The sequence below is a fragment of the Phodopus roborovskii genome, unplaced genomic scaffold (assembly GCF_943737965.1).
Source record: "Phodopus roborovskii unplaced genomic scaffold, PHOROB, whole genome shotgun sequence".
Lineage (NCBI taxonomy): Eukaryota > Metazoa > Chordata > Mammalia > Rodentia > Cricetidae > Phodopus > Phodopus roborovskii.
In genome coordinates this window covers 6,177,146-6,204,523 of record NW_026126460.1, presented here as the reverse complement: position 1 = coordinate 6,204,523, position 27,378 = coordinate 6,177,146, and the positions used below count along the sequence as shown (strand labels likewise).

Sequence of the window (27,378 nt, the reverse complement as noted above, 5' to 3'; positions counted from 1 at the left end):
TCAGATGCAGAAAGTCATCTATGCATCTGACATTATGAGGAGTGACAGGCATACCTAAGAATGATCATAAAGTCCCATAAGTTTTGGTTTGTGTTAGCCAGTTTCTCATGGGAGATTGGGCTTTGGCACATACTATGAAATAAGGCTTGTGGATAGAAGTTCAATGGCTTGTTGTAAATCATGGAGCATCTATTTTTGATTGCCCTATTCCAGCTAACATAAACAGTATACTTTCGAATCAAAATGGAAAAGGCTTGGGTTTTTGTTTGTTTTCTTACTAGAATACTACAGATGTGTAGGAATGCTGCAAAAATGTCACTGGTCTCAATAGTCATAAAATTCTTAGTGCTCATTAGCCTGTAGTTAAATAAGAACTCAGTAAAATATGCTGGCCTTTATATACAACTTTGCTTTCAGCAAAACTAGGTCTTGACTTAAAATGAAGTATTTGTAATAAATGTGACTTTTGTTTCCTTTAGGGCATTCTACTTCAGAGAAAGTACAACCGGAAGTAAGTAATCGACATAACAAGCAAAACCAAGCAAGGCATGATGAACAATAGCTTTTCTCTCTTAGTTTTAAGTTGAGATTATAGTTTGGGGGCATTTTTCAGTTATATACCTGACTAATGAAGAATTTGAATTTCAGAAAGATCAAATGACTTACTGAGTTCACCTCACTTGGGATAAAACTGGAAAATTAGCCCAGGTTTGCCCACGCATAGCTGTTGTGTGTTCTTTGTGCTCTGTCGCAACTATTCTGGGTATTTTTATCTTAGTAGAACTGACCTAGGAATTTTATGAGTTTGGTTTTGTGTTGATATGTGATGTGTTATTATTTCTTGAATGATTAGTTCATTATTTTATACTTTTATAATTGTATAATTGAAATCTGTGTTGATTTTAGGTAGATTCATTCCAGGAAAGGAATCCAGTTTTTGTCTCTTTTGTGTTTTAGTGATTTTTGTTTATTTGTTGTTGTTCTGTTTTTTTCAAAGTAGGGTTTCTCTGTGTAGCCTTGGCTGTCCTGGAACTCACAGATCTGTCTCTGCCTTTTGGGCACTGGGATTAAAGGTGTGCACCGTCACCACCTGGCGATCTTGTTTTTTCACTATGCTTTATCAGTCGATAGCACCTAGGTGTGGGTAAGTCTCAGTGACTGTGATATGTCAATGGCATGAATATCCAGCCTGTAATGATTATAGAATTGGACATGCCTGGACTTGGTTAAAGGGGGATGTGAATATAGATGTCCAAGACCAGAGTTGGGGCCTGAACAGCATGGTTAGACATGTCAGAGCTATCATTGACTTTAATAATGCTTTTCTCAGTGTGTGACATCATTGTAAAAGAAAACTGGGACAGTGAAGTGGTTCAGCGGGTAAAGGTACCTTATACCCAGCCAGATGGATAAAATGAGTTCCTATCTCAGAGACCTACATGATCAAAGAGAGGACCAACTCCCCTGGGTTTTTCTCTGACCATACATGGAGTGATCCCCCCCACTCCCAGTACATAAATGTGATTTTTTTAAAATGATCCAAGCAATATTTGAGATACATTGTAGCATTCTTTTTCAAGTTGTATTTTACATGCTCTGATTAGGTCTTATCAGCTCTCCAGAAGTCATCAAAAGCTGTTGGTCCAAGTTGCTTATTGAAGGAAGATAGAATGCCACTGTCGGAGCTTAGCTTGCTGCCTTAGAGGAGAGCGTTCAGGAGCCAGTGTATATAGAATTAGGAATTTGAACTCAAGTGGTTCTTACAGGTGCTTCAAGATGAAGAACCTATTGGTTGGGCATGTGGTGTTCTATAACTGGTGCACACACTGAGGGAGATGCCCTTGATACACATTTTAACAGGGAAACTTGTTTGATAAGATAAACAAGCTGTGAGAGTGATGACAGCTTTGGACCAAGCAACAATGAGAGGGCCGGAGCTCCAGCTTGAAACTAGCATGGAGGGCATTGTGCTGCTAACTCTGGAGGTCCGGGGGCGTAAGGGCCCATTGTTAGAGGAACAGGCGCTCTCCAAGGCAGCAGAGGGACACTGTCTTCTCCTAATTTTTGGAGTTTAGCATTTCATTTTAATCCCTCAAGACAGGGTCTCTCTGTGTAACAGTCCTGGCTGTCCTTGAACTCACTTTGTACCTGGCTGACCTCCAACTCACAGAGATCTGCCTGCCTCTGCCTCCCAAGTACTGGGATTAAAGGCATGCGCCTTTGCTCACCAGGCTCTTGCATAAAGTCCTATGCAGTCTGGAAGAAAATTATTATCATGCCTTGCTTTAAATCGTAGCTGGTGTTTTGCTTGGGATCGAAACACGTAAATGACCCACCTGAAGCAGGAAGGAATATAGACTCTTATCTCACTTGTTTGTATCCCTGTGGATATGTCCTATAGTTGAGAATTCTGTTTTACAAAATAGAGGAAGTTTCTAAAATATGTGCTCAGTGGGCAGTTTTCATTTTTTAATAGGATGAAATTCCTCTGGTTAGGCTTTTATTAAATTTCTGTTATCTGAGGGCAATGGAGTAATCTCTTGTCTTCATGAAGGAAACCAGCAAACTTTCTATAACCAACAGGGAATACTAGTAGTATTTTGAGGGGTGAGTTAGAATTTTTCGAAAGTTATTTTGATATGGATGTTACAAGTTCTCATACTTGATAATTTATCTATATAGATGTCAATTATTTCAATTCTTAATCTTATAATAACTTTAGTAGGATGTACCTGCACTTTAAAAAGATTAAATAGGGATGAAAAGCACTTATCTGCTCTTACTAAAGAGCCAAGTTCAGTTCCTAGCACCCACAGAGTGGATGGGTAACAATTGCTCGTAATTCCAGTTTCTGAGGATCTGTCTAGTGACATCTTCTGACTTCTTCAGTCTCCTGCACATGTGTGGTGCCCATGCATGTACCCAGGCACACATACACATAAAATAAATACATACATATATTTTATAAATAAAGTAGAAGGGATACTACCAGGAACTTTGGAGTGTCCTATGGTGGGTGCCATGTTACTAGGGAAACTGGAACATTCCTTCTTGGTTCTTAGCTTTGTTAATGAAAGAATTTGAGGCACTGGTAATTTGACTCAGCAATTAAGAACACTTGTTGCTTTTTGGTTTCCAGTACCCAAATAATTCCAGTTCCAGGGGATCTGACATTCTTATTTTTTTTTTTTCTCACACTTTTTTAACTTCTGCTGTCACCAGGCACATACATGGTGCATATGCATGATGCATATACATACATGTAAGCAAAACACTGAATACACACAAGATAAATCTAGAAAAAAATTTAAATAAATAAAAAAGAATTTAGGAATGAATTCAGAGGAAAGCTCAAGGACTGTTTTATTAGAATTTGTGAGGAAAACAACAGGAGGTTTGGATCAGCATTCAGGACCCCTGACTGCTTTTCCAGAGAGGGTCTAGGTTCAATTCCCAGCATCCACATGGCAGTTTCACCATATATAACCCCATTAAGAGGGTATCTGGTGCACTAGACACATATGTGGTATACAGACATCAATACACAAAATAAAAAAATATATCTTATGACCTGAGTTCTGTCCCTGGGATCCATATGGTAGAAGAGAGTTGATCCTCCAAGGCGCTCTCTGATCTCCACGTGCACAAATATTTTTACACACACACATTAAATAAATAATACATCTTTTAAGAAAGGAAAAGACAGACAAGTTGAAAATCTTGGCAGCTCTCAGGAGGAGACAAAGAGGAAGAGCCCTGTTCTTTTGAGTTAAGGAGATGAGGTTACTTTTTATCTTTTATTTTAAACTTAGGCCAAACTCAAGTGTGGGGAAGTACCAGACTTTTCTTTTCAAGGTTAGTTGTCCAACTGTCAGACCAAAAAGAGATGTTAGGAAAACAAAAAGGGATTGTTAGAAGTCTTTGTTTTTTTTCCTTTATCTTTCCCTTTTTCCCCTCCCCCTTATAGTTGACTGTGAGGGCAAAAAAGATCATGAGACTAGCTGGGTGGTGGTGGCACACACCCCTAATTCCAGCACTGGGGAGCCAGGGGCAGGCGGATCTTTGTGAGTTCGACACCAGCCTGGTCTACAAGAGACTAGCCTCAAATGCCGACATGATGGTCTTTCTTCATGTGACCGTGGTGGAGGATGAGGCCCTTTGAAGACCACCATTGTTGATGTCTTCCCATCCCCTATGACCTTGATGAATTGTTTTTGTATTTTGTCTGGATGAATTTTATCTGCCGGCGGTAACCTACCATCTATTGAAAAAACTAATAGTGAATTTTGTGTCTGGGAAGTCTGCCAATTTCCTTCCTTTCTTTCTTATGTTATTTTGGGTTTTGGTTCTTGTGTTTTGTTTTGTTTTTGAGTAGGCATTAAGACCCTGCAGAAGCAGCCTGTCCAGTCTCCAGTCCCCTTGGCTTCCTGCCTATGGTGGCTTGTCCTGTCCTAGAACTTACATATTTCTTTTTTTATATCAGCAAATTAATTTGTTACTGTCCTGGTGCTAGGAATCACTCATCTAGTTCTAATGTTGTAATTTGAGAACAACATATTTTTCTGTTTTAGTTTTGCTTTTGTTTTTTACTTCTGGGATTTATTATTCATTATAATATTATTGATTATTCATTACTTACTGTGCTTTTTAAATTTTGAACAGAACAATAACAAAGCTGAATGTCTGTCAGCGCCACCTCGTAGTCTAAGAAAAAGAATAATAGGTATGTATTTCTTTTTAGGTGAAGTTTTGTTGTTTCTTTGCCTTGTTTTTTGAGACCAGTTCTAATGTGGCCCCGGCTAGCTTCACATTCTCTATATAGACTCATCATCATCATACCTCTAACATCCAGATGTTGAGATGACAGGCATGCCTAACAACATGAAGTTTTTTTTTTTTAAACAACTAAATCAGTCAATAGTGATATAGTATACAGGTTCTATATATCAACTGCTTGGTTTATCAGTCTTTGGATGTTTGGATGGCCACTTAACTGGTTCTTAACTTTGTCCTCAACTCCATTTATATGCTAGGTGTAATGTTGGTACCAGCCTTAGAATCATTTTGAGAACTAATTGAAATAAGGGACATTAAACACACTCAGGTAGTATTTCACTTTGACCCAAGTGTAATCAGGGTCAGTGGCCACCTTTTGCATAACAGTTCCCACTGTCATTTCTAGCACTTTTCATAAGAGAAAGCATACTCAAGTTCCCAGACTGTAAGACTGTATCTATACCTACAAAGTGACATGTTTTCTTTTTGTTCCCTCTTTAATAGGCATATGTGTTGTATCCCAACACATCTTCGGGAACACTTCTGTCTTTCACAGTGAACACCTGATTTGGTTAAATACCAATATTTGGGAGTTAAACATGATTTTTTTTTTTACAGATTTACTTTTATTATTTTAATTATGTGTCTGGGAGATATATGTACATGAATAAAAGTTCCTGCTGAGGTCAGAGATGTGAGGAGTTGTAAGGAGTTGTAACAATAGGCTGTTGTAGCTGGGTGGTGGTGGCCCACATCTTTGATCCCAGCACTAGGGAGGCAGAGGCAGGTGGATCTCTGTGAGTTCCAGGTCAGCCTGGTCTACAAGAACTAGTTCCAGGACAGATTCCAAAGCCACAGAGAAACCCTGTCTCAAAAAAACATAAAACCAAAAAACAAAACAAAAGTTGACTTTTCATAGTCATATTCTCTGACATAAGTGGGATATGTCTTCCCTATGGAAACAAACTCCTTCTCGGAAGCTTTCAGTAAATTCCTTCAGTCTGGTGGTCAAAGTGTTATATAGTTAATCTATTTGCAAGGGTAGGAAGTAAAGCAAGTTTTTGGCAGAGGGAAAAGATGATTATTACAATATTTTACTCTATAGTGGGGCACATCACCACCCTGTCCGAAAAATGGAGTTGTGCTATTTCAGAGAAAATGGCAAAGAATAATATTAAGTATAACTGACATTATTAGTTGTTTTAGATACATTTCAGGTGCTGGAGACATAGCTCTTGCTTTATAAGCATGAAAATACGAGTTCTAATCCCCAGAGCCCATAAGGAAATAGGTGGAACTCGTCTATTATCCCAGCTTGCAAGAGTGGCTAAGACAGAATTCCCTGAGTAAGCTGGCAAGAGACCCTGCACTAGTATATAAGGAGGGGAGTGATCAAGACATTTAAATCAACTGCAGGCCTCCATGTATACATGCATAGATGGGCACCTACACGAATACATGCCACCCCCACACATACACACAGGAGTATTCGTTACATACACACAGATGATTCATTCCAATGGAATTTTCCAGCAAGTTACTAGTACTTAAACTAGCTGTGAAAACATGAACAAGTAATGACAAAAGTAATTAAAAACCTCTAATTTTGAGGGCTAGAGAGATGACTCAGTGGTTAAGAGCACTGACTGCTCTTCCAAAAGATCCAGGTTCAATTCCCAGTAACCACATGACAGCTCACAACTATCTGTAACTCTAGTTCTAGGGAACTGAAACCCCCATGGCACAGCACCAGTGCACACAAAATAAAAATAAACTAAGAAAAGCATCTCTTCAAAGCCCACATTCTTGATTCTCCTCAAATAACTTTTCTTTCAAACCATCAAATTTTCCTGATTCTCTTTATTGTACAAGTGCCAGTGTCTCATTGTGACAGCGAAAGTGAGTATTCTGCTTCCAACTCGGAGGATGATGAAGAGGCTGCAAGAGATGATGAAGACGCTGATGTGGTTGTGCTCTCTCAAAAGAGTCGAGCTCAGAGTAGAGTACTTCCGGCTCCTGTTTCCAAAGGGACACCACTTAAGAAAATGAAAAGAGACAAAGCAGTGAGTGAAGGGGGACTTGGGCCTTAAGGAGAACTGTGTGTGATGCCTTCCTGGTAGGCTGCCTAAAGCGGACAGATCTACAACAGAGATCAGCCCTGTTTAGAATTCCCACACATACTTGTTATTCATGCTGTAATAAGCATTAAAAGTAACATTCCAGTTCAGTTGTGTGAGAGCTATTGTAATATAATTGATTAGACTCTTGTGAGAAACTTCTCAGTATTTCCTTTTCATATAGTTTTGTTTTTGTAGCAGTGATGCTTGGTGATGGGTATCTGACTGTTGGTCCATGCTGAACTATTTGCAAGAGTGTTGTGAGCACAGGCTAGCCTTGAATGCAAAGCAGTCTTCCAGCCTCAGTCTCCAAATCCAGGCTCCACCTCTTTGGACATCATGCTGCTTTTACAAGGGCTCATTGTCTCACTGTTGTCTGTGAGGATTCAGGGAAGTAGGAACTATACTGTTTCAGTAATTGTCCACTTCTTTGTCAACCCAGAGGTTAATCCTGCCTCAAATCAGAAAAATAAGTAGTGATCCATTTTACTGAAACAGGTGACAAGTCTTTTATTTTTAAACTTGATATTGGTTCCTTTTTTTTTTTTTTTTTTCTTCATGATACTTTATCAGCACTGAATAGTTAAGGAATAACTAAGATTATCTGAGGAGAAGCAAACGCCCTGATAAATTATAATCTTTTTAACAAAAGTAAAGTTATATATTATAATTTAGAGATAATTTTGTTGGGACAGAATTGTTCTTTTTTGTTTGTTTGTTCTTAGTTTTACACATGAATTCCCATATATACTTGTTTGTGTCTTTGAACTTTCTTTTCATTTCTGGGTGTTTATTCATGTACATTCAGTACATAGGGTCTCTATATTACACAGCTCTGCCTGTCCTGTATGTTGATTGGGCTGGCTTTAAACTCAGAAAGCCTCCTACCTTTGCCTCCCAAGTGCTGGGATTAAAAAATATATATATAAGCCACCATATCCTGCCAATTACTTTCAATCCATATTTTTAGGAATTTATTGGTAGTATTAAATATCTTTCACCTGTATACAGGTTTTGTTCATTTATTTGGGTTTTGTTTTTTTTTTTTGTTTGTTTGTTTGTTTGTTTTTTTGTCAAAGTTGGGCAGTGGTAGGGCCCATCTTTAATCCCAGTGCTCAGGAGGTAGAAGCAATTGATCTCTGAGTTCAAGGCCAGCCTAATCTACAGACAGGTTCCAAAGCTACAGAGAAACCCTGTCTTGAAAAACAAAAAAAAAAAAAAAAAAATTGTCAGATAAGGTATTTTAGTTAGGTATGTTGATAACACTGTTATTTCCCAGCTGTTTTCAAAGCTGTGGCATGAGGATTTAAACTAATTCCTATCTAGGTTTTATACAATATAAATATCTAAAGTTACTTAGGCCTGATGTTACTATGTCTGTTTCAGAGTGACTTGGTAGAAGAATATTTTGAAGCCCATAGCAGTTCCAAAGTTTTGACATCTGATAGAACCCTGCAGAAGCTAAAGAGAGCCAAAATGGATCAGGTATACTCTGACTTCAAATATACTAGCCGTGCGTTGGGAGACGTGAACAGGAACAGGATAATTTCCCTCACAAAATAAAACACAAGTTAATGTGTTGTGGTCATTAAACACTAGTTGCACAGGTTGTAAATAATTCACTGATGAGAATTCTTATTGACGTAATTTTACTTTTTTCCTTTCCTTTTTTCTCAGAATTTAAAGTAACTGTTGAGGTCATAGCTTTTTGGTAGCCGTGTGGGCCTGCTGCGCTCTTCCCTCACTCACTCACATGTTCTTCATTGACCCTTACATTGTGTGACATCTGCAGCCTGACTGCTCCCTGACACCACCTCTGCACAAGTGAGGCGGGGCCTTCCTTGCTGTTGTGGAAAGTTGCAGAGTGCAGTCAGGTCTTCCCATTAGCTCCTGTTACAAGCAGTCCAACACATGTGTCCTTGTTAGCATAGGACATAGCCACTGAGTTATAAAGTCTGTCCGGGCTTAAGGGCTGGAAAGATGGCTCAGGCGTTCACAGTATGTATGTTCTTATGGAGGACCAAAGTTTAGTTCTGAGCACCCATTTCGACTCACAACTACCTATAATTCTAGCTCCAGGAGACTCAGGCCTCTCTTCTTGTCTCCATGGACAGCTTACTGGATATCCCTCCACCCCACACACACAAGTAATGAAAAAACAAAAGTCTAACAAGGACGGTGCAGTTAATAATTGTAACCCACAAGAGACTGTTACTGTCTTTCTACAGTGTGCCATGGGCCCATGTATCTGCATTCATATATACCCATCATATACACATTTAAAATAATAAAGTAAAATTAGAAAAAATAAAAGAATCTCTATCAGAAAATAAGGACAAGGAACTGAGAGATGGCTCAATGGTCAGGAACACTAGTCTTACAGAACACCCTGTTTCAGTTTACAGTACCCGTATTAATTGCCTCACAACTACTGTATTTCTAGATCAAGGGGAGCTGATGTCCTAGTCTGACCTCTTTGGGCACCGTGAGCACGGGTGGCACATAAACATACAAAGGTTGAGAGTGATTGAGGGAGATGCCACTTCTGGACTCCACATGTCCCACCACTCATACACACACCGGAACACATGCATGTGATAAATAAACGAATAGGAGAAAACTTTCCTAGAAAGAAACAACACTAATATTTGCCGTCTATGTTTATTTAAGCAACATGAGTAAAAAAAGACTTTTGAGCAAATAATCCCTACAAGAATGCAAGACATGCCTGTGTTGATAATGAAAGAAGAGCGTTACAGGCATAGCGTAGGTATTTATTTCTCGTGTCTGTGGGTTAGTTGAAGGTTAGCAGATCTAGGAGATGTGCCGTGTCTGTCATGCTCATGGTTGGACCACTCAGGTAGCTGATGATGACAGACTTAAGAAGTTGGAAAACAGATAACCTCTTACTTCCTATGGTTAAAACTGGCAATCTTGCTGGGCAAAGATGGAGCACACCTTTCATCCCAGCACTCAGGAAGCAGAGGCAGGTGGATTTCTGTGAGTTCAAGGTCAGCTGGGTCTATGGAGTGAATTCCAGGACAGTCAGGAATGTTATACAGAGAAACCCTGTAAAGTAAAAGAAAAAAAGAGCTTGCACAGACCCTCGGGGCAGTCAACGACAAACCGGGGAAACACCTAGGGGGATCGAAGGACAAGGGATATAAAAAGAGTAGCAGTATTCTGATCAAGTTGCCAAATTTTGTTTTCTCAGGGGAGGCTTATATAGGACCATGGGCACAGTGTGAGCGGGGCTTTGCAAGTGGGCAGGATGAAAGGGTCAGTAGCAGGAATGCCCTGAACTAATCTTTAACTGGCTGTAAAACTGTAGCAGGAGGAATATCCTGAGCTATTCTTTAACTGTCTGTAAAGCTGCAACAGGAAGAATATCCTGAGCTATTCTTTAACTGGTTGTAAAGCTACAACAGGAAGACTATCCTAAGCTATTCTTTAACTGGTTGTAAAACCACAAGGTTGTATCTAGCAATGCTCTGCTGAACATTCTGCCTACTTTTTAAGAGGCAGTAATTTTCTATCTCAGAGGCCTGAGGTAGTGAGGATGGTGATGGTCCCCAACAAAAGCTGTCAATGATACTTGTGCCTCATTCTGATGGTGAATTATAAAGAAACTTGAATGTTTTCCAAAAATTATTAAATTGCTACCTCAGTTTTTACAATTGTTCAGATCTGCAGGTTTGATATTTCTTTGTGTTGTTACTATTGTGCTGAGAGTTCAGCTCAGGGCCTCATACTTGCTAGACAAGAGCTCTACTCCTGAGATGTGTTATTGGCTTTCTGTTATCATTAAACTGGTTTTTGTCTATCTGAATTTGTTGTGAAAACCGGAAAGCTCTTACAGTAACTATATTTTTTAGAAATTAAAGCCATATATTTGGAGTTTGTTGTAATCATTTAAATGGTTCTAGGCAAACTTAGCAAAATTTCATATTGTTACTATACACTTTAAATAAAAGAGAACTTTAAGAGGGGCTGGAAACATGGTTCAGTCATTGAGAGCACTTCCTTCTGCAGAGGACCCAGAGCATCCATGTGGTAGCTCACAAACATTTATAACTCCAGTTCCAGGGGATTTCATGCCCTCTCCTGAGCTCCACAGGCCCCATTTATGTACAAAACACTCATACAAATAAAACAGCTTTTAATAAACAAATATTTAAGTTATATTTGAGGAATGTCTTGTATTCAGTTGGTTTACTTATTTCCATAATTGATTTAAGTCACTATCTCTAATACCTTCCTCTCTCTTTTTTAAAGAAAATGCTACGTAACTTATTGAGCAAATTCTCACCTTCCTTTTCTGCTGAAATTGAACAGTTAAATCAACAGCATGAGAAATTGTTTCGTAAATGGATGCTACAGCTACAGTAAGTATTATCATTGTACATCCTTGTACAATGAAGAGTAATATGTATATGTCTATGTTAAAACATCATTTGCATTCTGGTGTGGTGGTAGGTACCTTTAATCCCAGCACTGGGAGGCAGACAAAAGCAGGTGTGTGAATTCTAGGCCATCTTGATGTCCAGGACAGCCAGTAATACATAGAGTTTACTCTGTCTCAAAAAACAAACTGAAAAACGTATTTGCTGTATTTGACTTTCAGGTTGGGGATGTAGCTCAGTGGTAGAGCAATTGTATACTGTACATATATGAGGCTTTATATTTAATTTCCAGTACTACCCCCAAAAGTGTATTTCATTACATTTCATTTTTTTTGTTTGTTTTGTTTTTTCAAACAAGCTTTCACCGCTTTGCCCTGCCTGTCCTGGAATCCTCTCTGTAAACCAGGTTGGCCTCGGACTCACAGGGATCCATCCTCCTGCCTCTGCTTCCCACAGTGCACATGGGAGGTCAGAGGACAACTTGTAGGAGTAGGTCCTAAGGATGCAACTTAGGTTATCAGGCATGTGTGGTGCTTTTACTCACTGATACAAGTGGCCATCCCTCTGATTTTATTTCTATAGTGAGTTTGATATGTGCGCACACACACACGTATGTTATTGTGGTGGTTTGCTTTTCTATTGCTGTGATCAAACACCATGACCAATAGCAACTTGGGGAGTAAAGAGTTTATCTTGTAGGTTATCGTCTCATTTTGGGAAGTGAAGGCAGGAACTCAGGCAGAAACTTGAAGCAAAACCACAAAGCTTACTGGCTTGCATCCCTTGGCTTGCTCAGCTGTCTTTCTTATATAGTAGGCTCTCCTGCCCATGGTAGCGCCACCCTCATTGAGCTAGACCCTACTTCACCTTCAGGAATTAAGAAATGTCCCCAGAGACATGCCTGCAGGGCAGTCTGACCCAGTCAGTTCCTTAGTTGAGATTCCTTCTTCCTTGTTGTCAAGGTTTATGTCAAACTGACTAACCAGCACAGTCCACCCTTTATCAGTCTTCAAAAAATTTCAACATTTTAAAAGTTCAGCAGCAGGAATGGGGAGAAAGAAGCTCAGGTTAAGAACACTGGCTAGTCTTCCAGAGGGCTTGGGTTTGGTTCCCACCTACAGGGCAGCTCATGATTTTCTGTCACTTCAGTTCCAGGTACACAGTGCCTTCCGGCCTCTGCAGGTGCCAGGCACGCATGTAAAGGAAGACAGAATACCCCCATAAAATAAGCCCACAGACGAGTCTGATAAAGGCAGTTCCTCAGTTGAGATTCCCTGTTTCTGAGTATGTCTAGGTTTGTATCGAGTTGACAGAAACTAACCAGCTAGGGCATACACACACACACACACGCAAGGTCAAGTGCCTTGGCACATCCCTGTAACCTGGAGAATCTGGATGAGGTGGCACTGAGTCAGGGGTGTCATGAATTTGAAGCCAGCCTGAAACTACATAAGCAAATTCTAGACCAGCCTAGGCTATATAAGACCACATCCAAAGAGCACAACAAAACATATGGCCTTTCTCCAATTTTATAACTCAAATATATAAATATTATTTTATTATATGACTCTTCTCAAATTATATAGTTAAAATTTTTTTTACATTTATTTTATGTTTGTGTGTGTTTTGCCTGCATGTGTATATGTGCTGCACATGTATGCCTGCTGTCCACAGACGTCAGAAGAGGGTGTCAGCTCCCCTGGAACTGGAGTTGTGAGCCACCATGTGAGGGCTGGGAACAGAACCTCTGTCATCTGTAAGATGACTCAGGCCTGTGAAAATCTGTAGCGTTTTTAAAAACTTGTGAGCCAGACATGGTGGTACACAACTTTGATCCAAGCACTCAGGAGGCATAGACAGGCGAATCTCTTTAAGGCCAGCCTGGTCTACAGGAAACCCTGTCTGGAAAAAAGAAAACAGAAAAAGAAATATTGTCAAGATTAATAAGTGTGGGGCTGGAAAGATGGCTCAGTGGTTAGGAGCATTGGCTGCTCTTCCAGAGGACCCAGGTTCAAGTCCTAGCACCCACATGGCAGCTCACAACTGTCTGCAACTTCTGTTCCAGGGGACCTGACACCCCCGCCACACACACACACACACACACACACACACACACACACACACGTAGACAAAACACCAGTGCATATGAAATAAAATAATAAAAAGACCAATACACTTGTCAATTAGATTGTAGATTTAATTCCAGTACTTGAAAGCTGGAAGCAGAAGGACCACAAATTGAAGGTCATCTCTGGCTACTTAACAAGTTCAAAGCCAGCCTAGGTTATGTGTGTCTCAGTCTTCTGTTGTGATGAAGAGACACCATGACTAAGGCACTCTTATAAAGGAAAACATTTAATTAGGAATGCTTATAGCTTCAGAGGTTTAATCCATTACCATCATGGGGGTGGGAGGGGCATGGTGGCATGCAGGCTGACAGCGTGCTGGAGAAGCTAAGAGTTCTAACCTGGGTCTGTAGACATCAGGAATAGAATAGAAAGACATTGGATGTGGCTCAGGCTGTTGGAAATTCAAAGTCTATATTCAGTGCAAGTCCTCCAACAAGGCCACACTTCTACCCTTTCAAATAGTGCCTCTCTCTGTTACCAAGCATGCAAATATGTGAGCCCATGGGGATTGTTCTTACTCAAACCACTGCAACATAAAACCCTGTTTCAACAGAAATAGAATATGTTTTATTTTAATGTAATTCTGTGTACATGGACTTTTAGAGTATGGTGAGATTTGTTAGTGACCATTTACCTTTTAAAATTATTTCTTAAAATACTTTAATTTTATTTTTCATATGCTTGTTATAATTTTACTTTCCATTAAAATGTCTAGAAGACTCAGGGTGGTGGTAGCAAATGCTTTTAATCCCAGTACTCAGGAGGCAGAGTCAGACAGATCTCTGATATTGAGGCCAGCCTGGTCTATACAGAAACCCTGTCTTGAAAAACAAAAAAGAAAAAGGGAAAAAAATGTCTAGGAGAGTAATGTAATCAAACCTTAATAACTTTTAGAACTTGTAAGCGGGTGTGGTCGCACACACCTGTAATCTGCACTTGATGTGGGAGGTGGGAGGACCTAGATAGATTTTAAGGTCACCCTTTACTACCACAGTAAATCAATTCAAGGCCAGTTTGGGCCACATGAGCCTATTCATAAATTCAAAAACAAACAGGTGTTCATTTTTAAACTGTATACTCATGAAAATATACCTACACACTAACAAATAGCAAAGTTGCCAGGTGCTAGTGCACACTTTTAATCCCAGCACTTGGGAGGCAGAGGCAGATGGATCTCTGTGAGTTTGATGCCATCCTGGTCTACAAAGCTCCAGGACAGGCTCCAAAGCTACAGAGAAACCCTGTCTTGAAAAACAAAAACAAACAAACAAACCAAATAGCAAAGTCACTGAGGAAGATGTGAAGTTAGTTCGGAGCAACTTAACAAGGCCCCGTTTCAGACTGGAAACAACAGCAAAGACTGGGTTGTGTTTAGTGGGCGAGTGTGTGCCTAGTATTCGTGAGGCATTGTGTTCGATTCATTGGGAGGGAGAGAGGAGGACATGGAGAAAACGTCATGGGGGTGGGGGGAACCAGGACAAAAAGCAATCAGACACCATGGCGGCAGGTACATCTGTGAGAACAGAAATTATCACTATTACCTCCCATCTATGCCGGGTTATTATTCTTTTCCTGTAAAGAACGACCTCGGTTTTTCTCAGTAGCTATATTTGTATAGCTATATGTATATATGTATATGTACATACATATATGTATGTATGTATGTATGTATGTATGTATGTGTGTATGTATGTATATTTGTATAGCATCTCTTTGCTCTTAACCCTCAGCCTACCATTTCTCCCCTTTTCCAGTATGTCAGCTCCAGCTTGGCTTTGCTTCCCAGTCTAGACCTGTGCAGTCCCTAATTGAGTGGCATAACTAGCTCTGTGAATTTCCTTGGCTGTTCCTATTACTTTGACCTTGCAGGTATCTCCCAGGGAGCGTCTTTCCTGTTCTGTCCTGACTGTCAAGCATGTTGAGGGGCCTCGAATAAATGTTGTTTGGTTTGATGGGCTTCTGTAGATAATTATGGATTTGGATTTGGTTCCATTCTTTCTCGCACTCTGCTTCTGCTGTTCTTTTTATGTGAATGACTCTCAGCACTATAATGTTCAACCTTGACATTGTGCAGCAGCAGCAGTAGACATAACTATTAGAGTGTGTGTTGAGCATCCCACCTGGCGGCCCTGTAAATAATTAAACATTTATAACCTCATCTGAAACCAGGCTCCCCACTCCCTTCTTCCCTGCATGGCCATGTCAATCATTCCATGTGTTACCTAGAACAGAAACTGCATTCATCAGCCTCCAAGTTCTGTTATTTTGACAAGCTTACAGTTTTTTTTTTTTTTTTTTTAACGGCATTTTTGTTCCTCTTCTTTATTTCTCCAAATATTATAGTCTTTCTAGAATGAAATGCTACTTTCCTGGAAAACCTTCCAGCTAACAATGTTACTTCCAGATGTTCATTATTGTAATAAAGTTGAAGTAACATTAAGTATGATTCACTGTTCCAGCTTAATCTGTTAATTTCAACTTTCCCTTAGCCTGTTTTAAATGCTACAGCATTGGCCATAGTCACCCTTACCTTCAGGCCTGCAAAGAAAGCTGCCAAACAAGGTGGAAGTGTGGGCTCTCGTAGGCAATGAGTGGTGCTTTGGCTATGTTGTAGGGAACAACAATTTAACTGTGTAGATGTCTCAGTTCTTTCTGTACTCTTTGTACTTTTACTGTTACTCATTTGTTTTTATATTTTCCAATCAGAGTCTCACTGTGTAGCCCTGGTTAGCCTGGAACTTGCTTTGTAAGCCATGCTGGCTCCAAGATAATGGCAATTTTCCTAACTCTGTCTCCCTAGGGTTGGGATTATAGGTATATACCAAGTATCAAAAAGAACATCGAGCTTTTATTTTTATGCTTTATTCTTTTATGCTTTTCTTTGTGCAATCTGTATAAGCTTAGTCTGATTGATAATGAAGCTGGCAGTCAGAAGTCTTAAGCTTTAATTTTATGGATATTTTCTTACCTTACAGCCTTGGGTTCAACATTGTGCTCTATGGTTTGGGGTCCAAGAGAGATTTACTAGAAAAATTTCGAGCCACCATGCTTCAGGGTTCCGTTCATGTTGTCATCAACGGCTTCTTTCCTGGAATCAGTGTGAAATCAGTAAGTTTCAAAACTGTTAAATGGAATGATATGATGTCCTTATGTCACGGTGCGGTGCCCCCCCCCCCCCCCCCAGTACTGAGGATGGAATTTTGCTCTGAACTCTGACTATAAAGGATTTTATTTTGGGCTTCATACAGTTAGGCTGCATAGATCATGTTTGAATCCAGAGCAGTCTGGCTTTGCATCTTTGTCATTGAATTTGTTTCTGTGAAACTGACATGGGGCTGTAAAGAAGATCTGAGTTCCATCCCCTGAACCTTTTTTTTTTAAGAGCTAGATGTGGTGGTGGCCTGTGCTTGTAATCCCATTGATGGGGAGACAAAGAGAGGGGTCCCTGATCACTAGAGCTAACTGGCCAACCAGCCTAATCTACTAGATGATTTTCATGCTGATGAGAGACCCTGTCTCAAAATAAATTAATAGGGCTGTAGAGTTGGCTTATTTGTTGAGAATGTTTGCTGTTCTTGCACAGAACCCTGGTTCTACTTCTAGACTCTACATGGCAGATCTCAACTGTCTGAAACTCCAGTTCCGGGGATCTGGTGCCACCTTCTGGCCTCCTAGGGCACTGCATGTACAGGATACACATATATACATGTAGGCAAGCGCTTTTTTAAAATAATTTATTTTTGTTTCATGTGTGTTGGCATTTTCCCTGCATGTGTGTCTGTTTGAGGGTGTCAGTTCCCTGAATCTGGAGTTACAGACAGTTGTGAGCTGCCATGTGGGTGCTGAGAATCGAACTCAGGTCTTCTGGAAGAGCAGTTAGTGTGCTCTTACCCACTGAGCCCACTCTTTCTCCAGCCCAGGCAATCACTCTTAAGACATAAAGTAATGGAAAAAGATCCTTTTAAGAATACTTAATAAATAAGAATCAGTGTGCACCCACACAGAAATGTTCACTCATACAAGCATCTACACATAATCACTCCCTAGTTAGGGTTGTTGTTGCTGTAATGAAACACTATGACCAAAACCAAGTTGGAGGAGAGGGTTTGTTTGGATTACACTTCTACATCATAGACTATCATTAAAGGAAGTTGGGGCAGGAACTCAAATAGGAGCTGACGCAGAGGCCATAGAGGGGTTCTGCTCACTGGCTTGCTCCTCATGGCTTGCTCAGCCTGCTTTCTTATAGAAACTAGGACCACCAGCCCAGGGATGGCACCACCCACCATAGGCTAGGCCCTCCCTCATCGATCAGTAATTAAGAAAATGCCCTCCAGGCTTTCACACAGATGGATCTTAAGGAGGCATTTTCTTAATTGAGGCTCACTGTTCTCAGGCGACTTTAGAGTGTGTCAAGTTGGCATAAAACTAGCCAGCACACTCACAAAGAACTGACTTGTCTAAACCTTGAGGAAATGTGGCCTTCACTTACTACACCAAGTTACTAGTGGAACAGCTAAGAATATGCATAGAATCTGTAATTTTATTATAATCTTGTGTTATTTGGGTATAGAAACAATCAATGGTTTTACAGTACATTTATCATAGACCATTTTTACTTCAACATGAATTATATCAAGGTTATGGATATTGTGTATTAGCCAATGTAGTATCCCGTTTTTAGTATCCTTAGTGTTGGTATCATTTTTTTAGACATGCTCATAGTTGGGCCCCCTTTGTCTATTTTGAGACAGGGTCTCTGTATATAGACCGGGCTGACCTGGCACTCCCTGTGTAGACCAGGCTAGCTTTCAGTTTACAGGCATCCGCCTGCCCCTGCTTCTAGTACACTGCGATTAAAGGTTGCAACACTATCTGGCTCACATTCATAGTTTGATGAAGTATTTTTTACTGGTTATTTTTTTTCCTGCCCTCTTACATTAATTTTTTTCCTTTTAGCCTTAATATATTTAAAAAGAAGAAAAAAAGGAAGAATTAGATATAGTTAGATATTGCATTTTAAGTACTTTTCAAGCTTTATGACAAACTCAAAATAATTTTTAATTTAAGAAATAAAATTAATTTGCTAATTGTATTTATCATATGTGACAGAATAAATTGCAGTTGATATGGTACCTCTTGCACTTCTGTGATGTAGATCCTGAATTCTATAACTGAAGATGTCCTCAATCATATGGGTACTTTCCAGAGTGTTCTGGATCAGCGAGACTGGATAATAAACAAATTTAAAGAAGGTAACATAAAGGAAATCACCTGTAGCATTTAGGGTGAAGTTATATTCTACATCTCTGTATTTATGGAATTTTAGACAAAAAGATGATTATTTTAATGTGGATACTCTAGTCAACATCGTTAGATTTCTTTCAAATGATCTGTCTTTCCTGTTATGCTGATTTGTTCTATGAATTTCTCTTGACAGGAGTTACTCCTACTATCTTCACTCTGTATGGTCTCTTATTTAAGAATAATTTTATTTTGTGTTTTGTCAGTGTGAAGTGCCTGTAACAGATTATTACATCTTTGTCTGACATTTTTGTGTTGCTTGATATTATGTGTGTGTTTGTGTGTGTGCGCGTGCGTGTGAGTGTACGTGGAAGCAAGAATGAGCATGCATGGCTTTCCTTGTGCATATGGAGGTGGGGTTGGCATGGGATGCCTTCCTAATCCGTCTGCCTGTGTGTGTGTGTGGGGGGGGTCGTCTGTCTCTCTATAACCTTGAGCTAAGGATTTGGCTAAGCTGTCTGACTAGCAAGCCCCAAGGATAACACCTTTCTCAACCCCTGGAACGACAGATATTTTTCTTTTCTTTTAATGGGTTCCGAGAATTGAACTCAGGTCCTCATGCTTGTACAGCAAGCAATTTACCAACTGAGCCATCTTCCCAGCTCCAGATATTTTTTAGTTTGTTTCTTTTTTACTTTTTGTTTTTGTTTGTTTGTTTTTCGAGGCAGGGTTTCTCTGTGGCTTTGAAGGCTGTCCTAGAATTCGCTCTTGTAGACCAGGCTGGTCTCAAACTCACAGAGATCCTCCTGCCTCTGCCTCCTGAGTGCTGGATTCAGAGGTGTGCGCCACCACTGCCCGGCTTTGTTCAGTAATTTTTATAAAGTCTTGTCTGTGCTTGTGTGGGATTTGTTGCTCATGTATAGAGTTGTTGCTTAGCACCTTCCTTTGACATAGCCTAGGCATCGTATGTGCTAAGGACTTTCTGAAAATAATCATTAAATTCCCTTTTCTTCTAGATTCTTCTTTAGAACTGTTCCTTCTTATCCACAATTTGGATAGCCAAATGTTGAGAGGAGACAATAGCCAGCAGATTCTTGGACAGTTGTCATCTTTGCATAACGTGTACCTTATAGCATCTGTTGATCACCTCCATGCCCCTCTCAGTAAGTTGCATGTTAGTCTCTTTCCTTGAGAGAGTGGTCTTACAAAGCTTTCTTACTGTTTTCAGTAAATTTCAGCTTGTCAAAAGGTGGTCTCAGTTTATTGGAAATAAATATCTACACTAAAGAAATATGTTTATATCTGAAGTTACACGAGGAAGAGTAGACCTGTTATTCTGGTTCCATCCTACCCTTTGTGACATTACAGTGTTGTTGGTTGGTGTTGGTTTTGGTTGTTTTGTTGTTTTTGGTTTTTTTTTTTTGAGACAGGGTTTCTCTGTGTTATAGCCCTGGCTGTTGCCCTGGAACTTGCTTTGTAGACCAGGCTGGCCTCAAACTCACTGAGCTCACCTGCCACTGCCCAGCTTGCAATGTTTATTTTGTAAATTCAAAGATTTTGTGATAATGATCAAACAGAAGGTTAGTTATTCAGATTTTAAGACTTGTTTGTTTTATTCATGTATATTTTGCCTGTGAGCTTATGTGCCGCACCACATGGTGGAGAGGCCCATGGGCACCAGATCCCTGGAACTGAGATTACAGGTGATTATGAACAGGCCTGTGGGTTCTTGAACCCTGCTCTTCTGCAAGAGCAGTAAGCATTCGTAACTGCTGAGCTATCTCTTTAGCCTCCTTATGAAGTTTTATTTATTTGTTTATTTTTAATTTTGGAGACAGCATCTCACTACATAGCTGAGTGTCCTGAAATTCTCTATGTAGACCAGGCTAACCTCAAACTCACAGGGATCCACCTGCCTCTGCCTCCCAAGTGATGGGATTAAAGATGTATGCCACTACACCAACTGCCTTATTAAGGTTTTAAAAAAAACCTTATTGATGGTGTTGAGATATTTTCATTTGTATTCAGTGTACAAATAAAGATTCAGATGTTACCCAAGGAAGGTGGCTCATGGTTGCCACACTTGCACTTGGGAAGCTGAGGTTAGAGACCAGTCTGGGCTACTTAAGGAGACCTTGTCTCAAAACAACAAAAAGATTATGATAGTGATTGACAGAGGAAGCAGATTGTGACTTAATGATTTATATAAAAATGACAAAACTTAAATATTTTATGATTTTTTTTTAAAAATGCAATACTAAGGTATAAACCCAGAACCTTGTATTCTTTAAGCAAGCACTCTACCAGTGAGATGCATTTTTAACCTTTGGGTACTTTTCCTTTAAATATTTCTTCATTGCAATGAAGTCTCATGGCACATGGTAATATGACAATAATTTGTAATTCTTTGCTTTGATCATCTTCTGCAGTGTGGGATCATGCAAAACAGAGTCTTTACAATTGGCTTTGGTATGAAACTACTACATATAGTCCGTATACTGAGGAAACATCCTATGAGAATTCCCTTCTGGTTAAACAGTCTGGGTCTCTCCCACTTAGTTCTCTGATTCATGTCTTACGAAGCCTTACCCCCAATGCAAGGTAAGAACGAGAACTTTAAATAAAATAGTTATATGTAAAGGTATAAAGATACATGTACACACGCATTTACACACGTTTAGAGATGTAGCTGGATGGTCAAGCACATGCCATCATGCTAAATCCCCTGAATTTGACTCCTGGGACCACTACAAAATAAATGCCCTATAGATTTGAGGAGTAGCAGTGAAAATTGGTGGTAGAGCGAGCACTTGGCTTATATGCAGAGGTCCTCAAGTCAGTCCTAGCTCTTCAAAAAACAAAACAAATTCTGAGGATGCACTACTGAGTTCACCAGTGATACTGCTTTCATTTGATTCTGGTTGTGCTAAAAACCATAATCAAAAGCTACTTGGGGGAGAAAAGGACTTATTTGGCCTACACTTCCCAGTTACAGATGATCATTGAGGGAAGTCAGGTAAAGATCTCAAGCAGGAGCTCAAGGCAGAAAGCACAGAGCAGTGCTGCTTGCTGACTTGCTCACAGGCTCTGCTTAGGTATCTTACAGCCCGTTCCACCTGCCTAAGGTCCGTGGGACCCACCTTAGCCTTAGCCCTGCTACATCAGTTAATAATCCAGACAGTTGCCCCACAGATATGCCTCTGCGCCAGTGTTACCTGATAATTTCCCCTTTAGGAAGCCCTTCTCGGGTAACTCTTGGCTGGGCTGTGTCAACTTGATAGTTAACAATGGACAGAAACAAATCCTTTACTTGCTGCTGTAAAGGATTAAGAAAGATATAAAAACTGTGACCAGGACTAGATTACACAATAGGCAAATATTCAATATTAGCCTGTGAAATTGACCAGTAAAGCTAAAATAGTTTTTCCTTAACAAATTTAAGGGGCTAAGGACACAGCTTAGAGTTGTAGTAAAGCATTTTGTACTTGACTCATAGCTGTGTATAACCCAGTTCTAGGGGAATCCAGCAAGCACATAAATGATGCAGCCAGCTTTCTTGTTTCTGAACAAAAATGGATAAGTTGTGAATGAAGTGAAGACGAGGAACATTTGTTGTATTTTCTTTTGTAGATATGAGATGGTGCTTGCTGTTAACTGGAGGGTTTTGTTTTGTTTTGTTTTGTTGCTTTTGATATAAGGTCTCACTGTGTATGTAGTTTTGGCTGCTCTGGAACCTGCTGTATAGACCAGACTTTCCTAGAACAAACCCAGAGATTTACTTGCTTATGCTTTCTGAGTTCTGAGATTAAAGGGTACACACCCAGCATAAGACACAGGTCTGGGACTGTGCCTGAGCAACCCTGTCTCAGTAAATCTTCTCAGGTTTATTATAGAAAGCTCTGTGTGTGTGTGTGTGTGTGTGTGTGTGTGTGTGTGTGTGTGTGTGTGTGTGTGTGTGTGTCCACTTGCACATACATGCTCCTAGATAAGGAAAACTTTTTTCCCTGTGGAGAAAGGAACAAAAGGCAACAAAGCCTAGCTAAGTATTTGACATTCTTACTTGCATTTACTACTGCAGAGTATTTCTCTATTTGGTTTTTTGTTTTGTTTTTGTAGGGGGATTTTCCGACTACTTATAAAGTTCCAACTGGATAACCAGGACAGCCCTTCCTACATTGGTATGTGTTATTTAATGTCTTTCTTATTCATTGTTCTAGAGTCCCTTGGGAGCCTTGCATTTCTCACAGCAGAAATAAATGACTGCTCTATGGTAGGCGTGTCTGTCCAAACCTGTAGCCAACCTCAGCACTTTGCAGATGTACTGCTCATTAGATTGCTGTGGGAATTGGGAGGCAGACCCACTTACTTTAGAGTCCCATGCACTACAGCAACTATGGATGTGTATCTGCTAATTACATATTTTTCATACATGGGGCATCTTATTTGTCATCTCCTTAGCAAAAGTGTATTAGTGTGTGCAAAAATTTTAATGATCACAGTTTTTAAGTTAATACTTTTCTTAAAAGTCAATTTATTGGGGGCTGGAGAGTTGGCTCAGTAGTTAAGAGCAATGGATACACTTCGAAAGGACCCAAGTTCAATCTCCAGCACCCACATGGCAGCTCAGTTTCAGGGGACCCAATACCCTCATACATACATGCAGGCAGGCAAAACACAAATTCTGATAAAATTAAAATAAATAAATAATTTTTAAAAATTTAAAAGTCAGTTTTATTTATGCTGCTTAAAACTGCCTACACGGTTACATGCTATTTAGTCACAAGTGACTACTTAATTGATCCACTTTAAACTCTGTAACCCAAAATGTGCAGTACTGAAGAGTTATGTATATGGGTATATCTGTATGGAGATCATGAAGCCGGAAAGATGGTTCAGCAGCTGAGAGCCTGACTTGTTGCCCTTGCAGAGTACCCAAGGTTTGTTTCCAACACTCTGTTGGGCAGCTTACAATTGCCTGTAACTCCAGTTTCAAGGGATGTAACGGCCTCTTCTGTCTTGCTTGTGCTCACACACACACATAGAAAGATAAAGACATGGTAGTCCATATGTTTCATCTGAGGAAACGAAACAGAGGCAAGTAGATCTCTGTGATTTCTAGGCTGGCCAGAGCTACATAGCTAGACCCTGTCTTCTCCTCCTTTTCCTCCTCCTTCCTTCTTCCTCCTCCTCCCTTCTCCTTATTCCTCCTCCTACTTCTTCTTCTTTTTCAAGCAAAATATTGATTACTTTAATCTTTTCATCTCTCCAGGACTTTCTTTTCAAGATTTTTACCAGCAGTGTCGGGAGGCATTCCTTGTTAATAGTGATCTCACACTCCGAGCCCAGCTAACTGAATTTAGGGATCACAAACTCATAAAAACAAAGAAGGTAAGAATGCTATTTTAGCACTGGATATGGGAGTTAGTGTTTATTATTTACTGAGGACAAGGGCAGGTAAAACAGGGAGGGGGGGGACAAGGAAGGATATCACAGAGACCAAGGGTCGAGAGAATGAATGCCACACTGTAGTGTCGGATGCTTCTGAGAGACCAGAAGACTGAAAATATCTGGAGTTGTGGAAGAAGAATGATGTAGTGGTGAGCACTTGTTCTGGTGCTGTAGATGGACAGACAACTCTAGAAAGGTGGAGGGGAGTGCTTAAAGAGGAATGAATCTAGTAAATTATTCGTAATTACTTTGTTACGTGTGCATGTTTTGTATGTGTCTGCACCATGTGTGCTAGCCTGGTACCTGTAGAAACTAGAAGAGGGTATTAGATCCCCTGGAACTGGAGTTACAGACAGTTGGGGGCTGCCGTGTAGGTGCTGAAACTTCAACCAGATCTTCCGGAAGAACAGTCAGTGCTCTTACTGCTGAGCCGTTTTTCCAACCCCAAGAGATATTTTTAGGTGAGAGCTACTTGAATGTATTCAAAATCAAGTGAAAGCTAGGTGTGATGGCACACACCTTTGATCCCAGCATTAGGGAGGGAGAGGCAGATTGATCTCTGTGAGTTCCAGGCCAGGCAAGGCTACATAATGAGCCTGTCTCAAACCCAACAAAAGTCAGTAAGGGGAAACTTGTTGAGATGGGGGAAATAGAACAGAAAATCACTGCTGTACAATTTGGAAAGGGCAAGGCACGTCCAGCCACAACCTGCAGATAACCAGTGAATGTCATCCAAAACTATAAATGTATTGAAAACAGGAAATTTTGTGTGGATTTTTGTTTTTGTTTATATGAACTTTATGACAATGCCAGAGGGTTAGTCATAGCTGAAAGTACTGTGAAGAAAACTAAACTGCTGTTATAACGTGTTTGGCTGTATCTCAGTGTTTAGACACACAGTCATGTTCCCTTTATCTTAATTTTTCTCCTTAGGTATTTAAATGCTTATTTAGATACTTAAAATGTTGCATAATAGATAAAACCAAGCCAGGCAGTGGTAGCTCATGCCTTTAATCCCAGTACTCAGGAGGCAGAGACAGGTGGATATCTGAGTTCAAGAAGAGCCTGGTCTACAGAATGAGTTCCAGGACAGCCAGGGCTATACAGAGAAACCCTGTCTCAAAAACAAAAACACAATACCAGCCTGGTCTACAAGAGCTAGTTCTAGCACAGCCTCCAAAAACTACAGAGAAACTTTGTCTCGAAAAACCAAAACCAAACAAACAAACCCCACAATAATAATAGTATTAACAATAATAATTTTAAAGTCCAGTTTGCTTATTTGTTTAATCTGCAGTAGAAAGGTCTAAAGCTCCCTTACTAAGGATTAATATGTGGAATCTTCTTTTGTCTTGTAGGGAACTGATGGTGTAGAATATTTATTAATTCCTGTTGACAGCAGAACATTGGCTGATTTCTTGGAGAAGGAAGAGGAGGAGGCTTCTTAGATTGTCAGTCACTTTTTAGGTGGGAGAGTCATTGTACCCCAGCTGTTACTTCTTAGTAGGAAAGCTGGTTTATATCCACATTAGATCATTCTGTCCAGCATACAAAATTTACTGTTGAAGGGGCATGTCATGGATTTGAACTTTGATTACCTGGCTGGTGTACTGTCTCTAATACTATGCAGTGGTCATCAAGTTGGGGGAAAAATGTGCCTTTAATTTATTACCTCTCTGGAGACTTCTTGCTGGATGAACAATGTGCTCAGGGATTATTTGGAACTGTGTGTTTGGGGTTATTTTATACTGAATGCTACCCCTAATTTTTGAGGGCAGTTTAACACTACCCAAGCTGAAATTACTACAAGTGCACTTGTTTCAGGTCTTGAAAGTAAAAGATGGGGTCATACAAAACTTATGAGGAAGGAGGTGGTTTATTTGTTTTTTTCTGAAACCAGAAAAGGTATTTAGTGGGCTGAGATGGCCCAGCTTTCTCCTTTTGGACTTAGGCTACACATACTTGGGACAGTTAGTACTATTCAGCTGAGATAGTGTGAGAAGTCTAAGGACTAGATAGGGCATGTGCCCAATGTAGAAAGCATACTTAAAATAGTTAATATTTGTACCATGACCTTAATTTTTATGAAAGAAATGAGAAGCCAGGCTAAAACATAAAATCCTGATTTACATGTTAATAATTGTTTTCAGAACAATAGATAAAAAAGCATTTCATTATTTTGTACATGGACATTTTTTTATTTTCTTAAATAGCACACAGGTGTAGCTGGCATTCAGTTGCCATTCAGGAATCAGAGGCAGATTGCTTCTCTCCTTTCAAAACATCAGTAGCAAAACAGAAGCTCACAGTTGTAATCCCAACACTGAGAAGGCTGAGGCAGGACGAAACATGAGATCAAGGCCTGGATTAGTTAATGAGCTCTAGATCAGTCTAAGCTACAGTGATGCCCTGTTTTAGAAAACAACAAGCATTAAATAAATACACGCTGATAACATGAAATTTGCTGGTTTGTACTTTGCTTTTTGTGGTGTGTGGTACGTGAGTGTGTGCATGTATGCAGAGGCCAGAGTAAGATGCTAACCACTTCCTGCCTTAGGATCTTGAGAGGGTCTCACGGAACCGTAAGCACCTATCAGGGTCAGCTTGTCTTCCCACCAGTGCCGGCGTGAGGGCAGTAGAGCCAGGCCCAGCTCTTTCCCTGGGTGCTGGGTTTCAAACTCAGGTCCTCATGTTCTCAGAGCAAGCACTCTTACTCACTGAGCCATCTCCCTAGTTCTGTGTGCCTCGTGTTTTTGTTTAATATATCTAGTTCATTATAACTGCCACATTATAAACGAAACATCTTTGCATTTGCCCTATACGTTCTATAGTTTTTTTTTTTTTGTTTGTTTGTTTTTCTGACTGTTGATAGAGGGTTTCTCCATGTAACAGTCCTGGCTGTCCTGTAACTCACTTTGTAGACTAGGTTAGCCTCAAACTCATAGAGATCCACCTGCCTCGGCCTGCCCAGTGCTGGGGGATTAAAGGTGTGTGCCACCAACTGGCTTTATAGTTTTGTTTTTTGTTTTTTAAATAGATGTTACTAGTAATAAATAAAAGACCAGTGTGTGTAATCATTTCTAGTGCTAGTTGTTTTGTGTTTGAAAAGGACTTTGAGTGCATCTTATAACCATAATAGTTACCATGGCATATTACTGTATACTCACTCTCCTGAGCAGCATTGTTCCTTAATGTCTAGGAGTTATAGTGACTTGAAGCTATAATTCCTGGATAATTTGCTTGGCCTGGAGGAGTTCACCA

The 27,378-nt window shown here is 40.0% G+C and overlaps 1 protein-coding gene across 1 annotated transcript in view; it reads left to right on the top strand.

The window, feature by feature from the left end:
- Orc2 (origin recognition complex subunit 2) overlaps positions 1–25,770 on the top strand; it is a 38,215-nt gene extending 12,445 nt beyond the window's left edge. Inside the window, exons 7-18 of the mRNA XM_051190257.1 lie at positions 480–511; positions 4,663–4,723; positions 6,649–6,839; positions 8,280–8,378; positions 11,169–11,278; positions 16,401–16,533; positions 18,584–18,680; positions 19,686–19,832; positions 21,099–21,270; positions 22,786–22,847; positions 23,939–24,057; positions 25,476–25,770. Coding sequence (XP_051046214.1) covers positions 480–511; positions 4,663–4,723; positions 6,649–6,839; positions 8,280–8,378; positions 11,169–11,278; positions 16,401–16,533; positions 18,584–18,680; positions 19,686–19,832; positions 21,099–21,270; positions 22,786–22,847; positions 23,939–24,057; positions 25,476–25,565 — 1,313 coding nt within the window. The 3' untranslated portion in view covers positions 25,566–25,770. The remainder of the gene's footprint in view (positions 1–479; positions 512–4,662; positions 4,724–6,648; positions 6,840–8,279; positions 8,379–11,168; positions 11,279–16,400; positions 16,534–18,583; positions 18,681–19,685; positions 19,833–21,098; positions 21,271–22,785; positions 22,848–23,938; positions 24,058–25,475) is intronic.
- Positions 25,771–27,378: the final 1,608 nt, after the last annotated feature.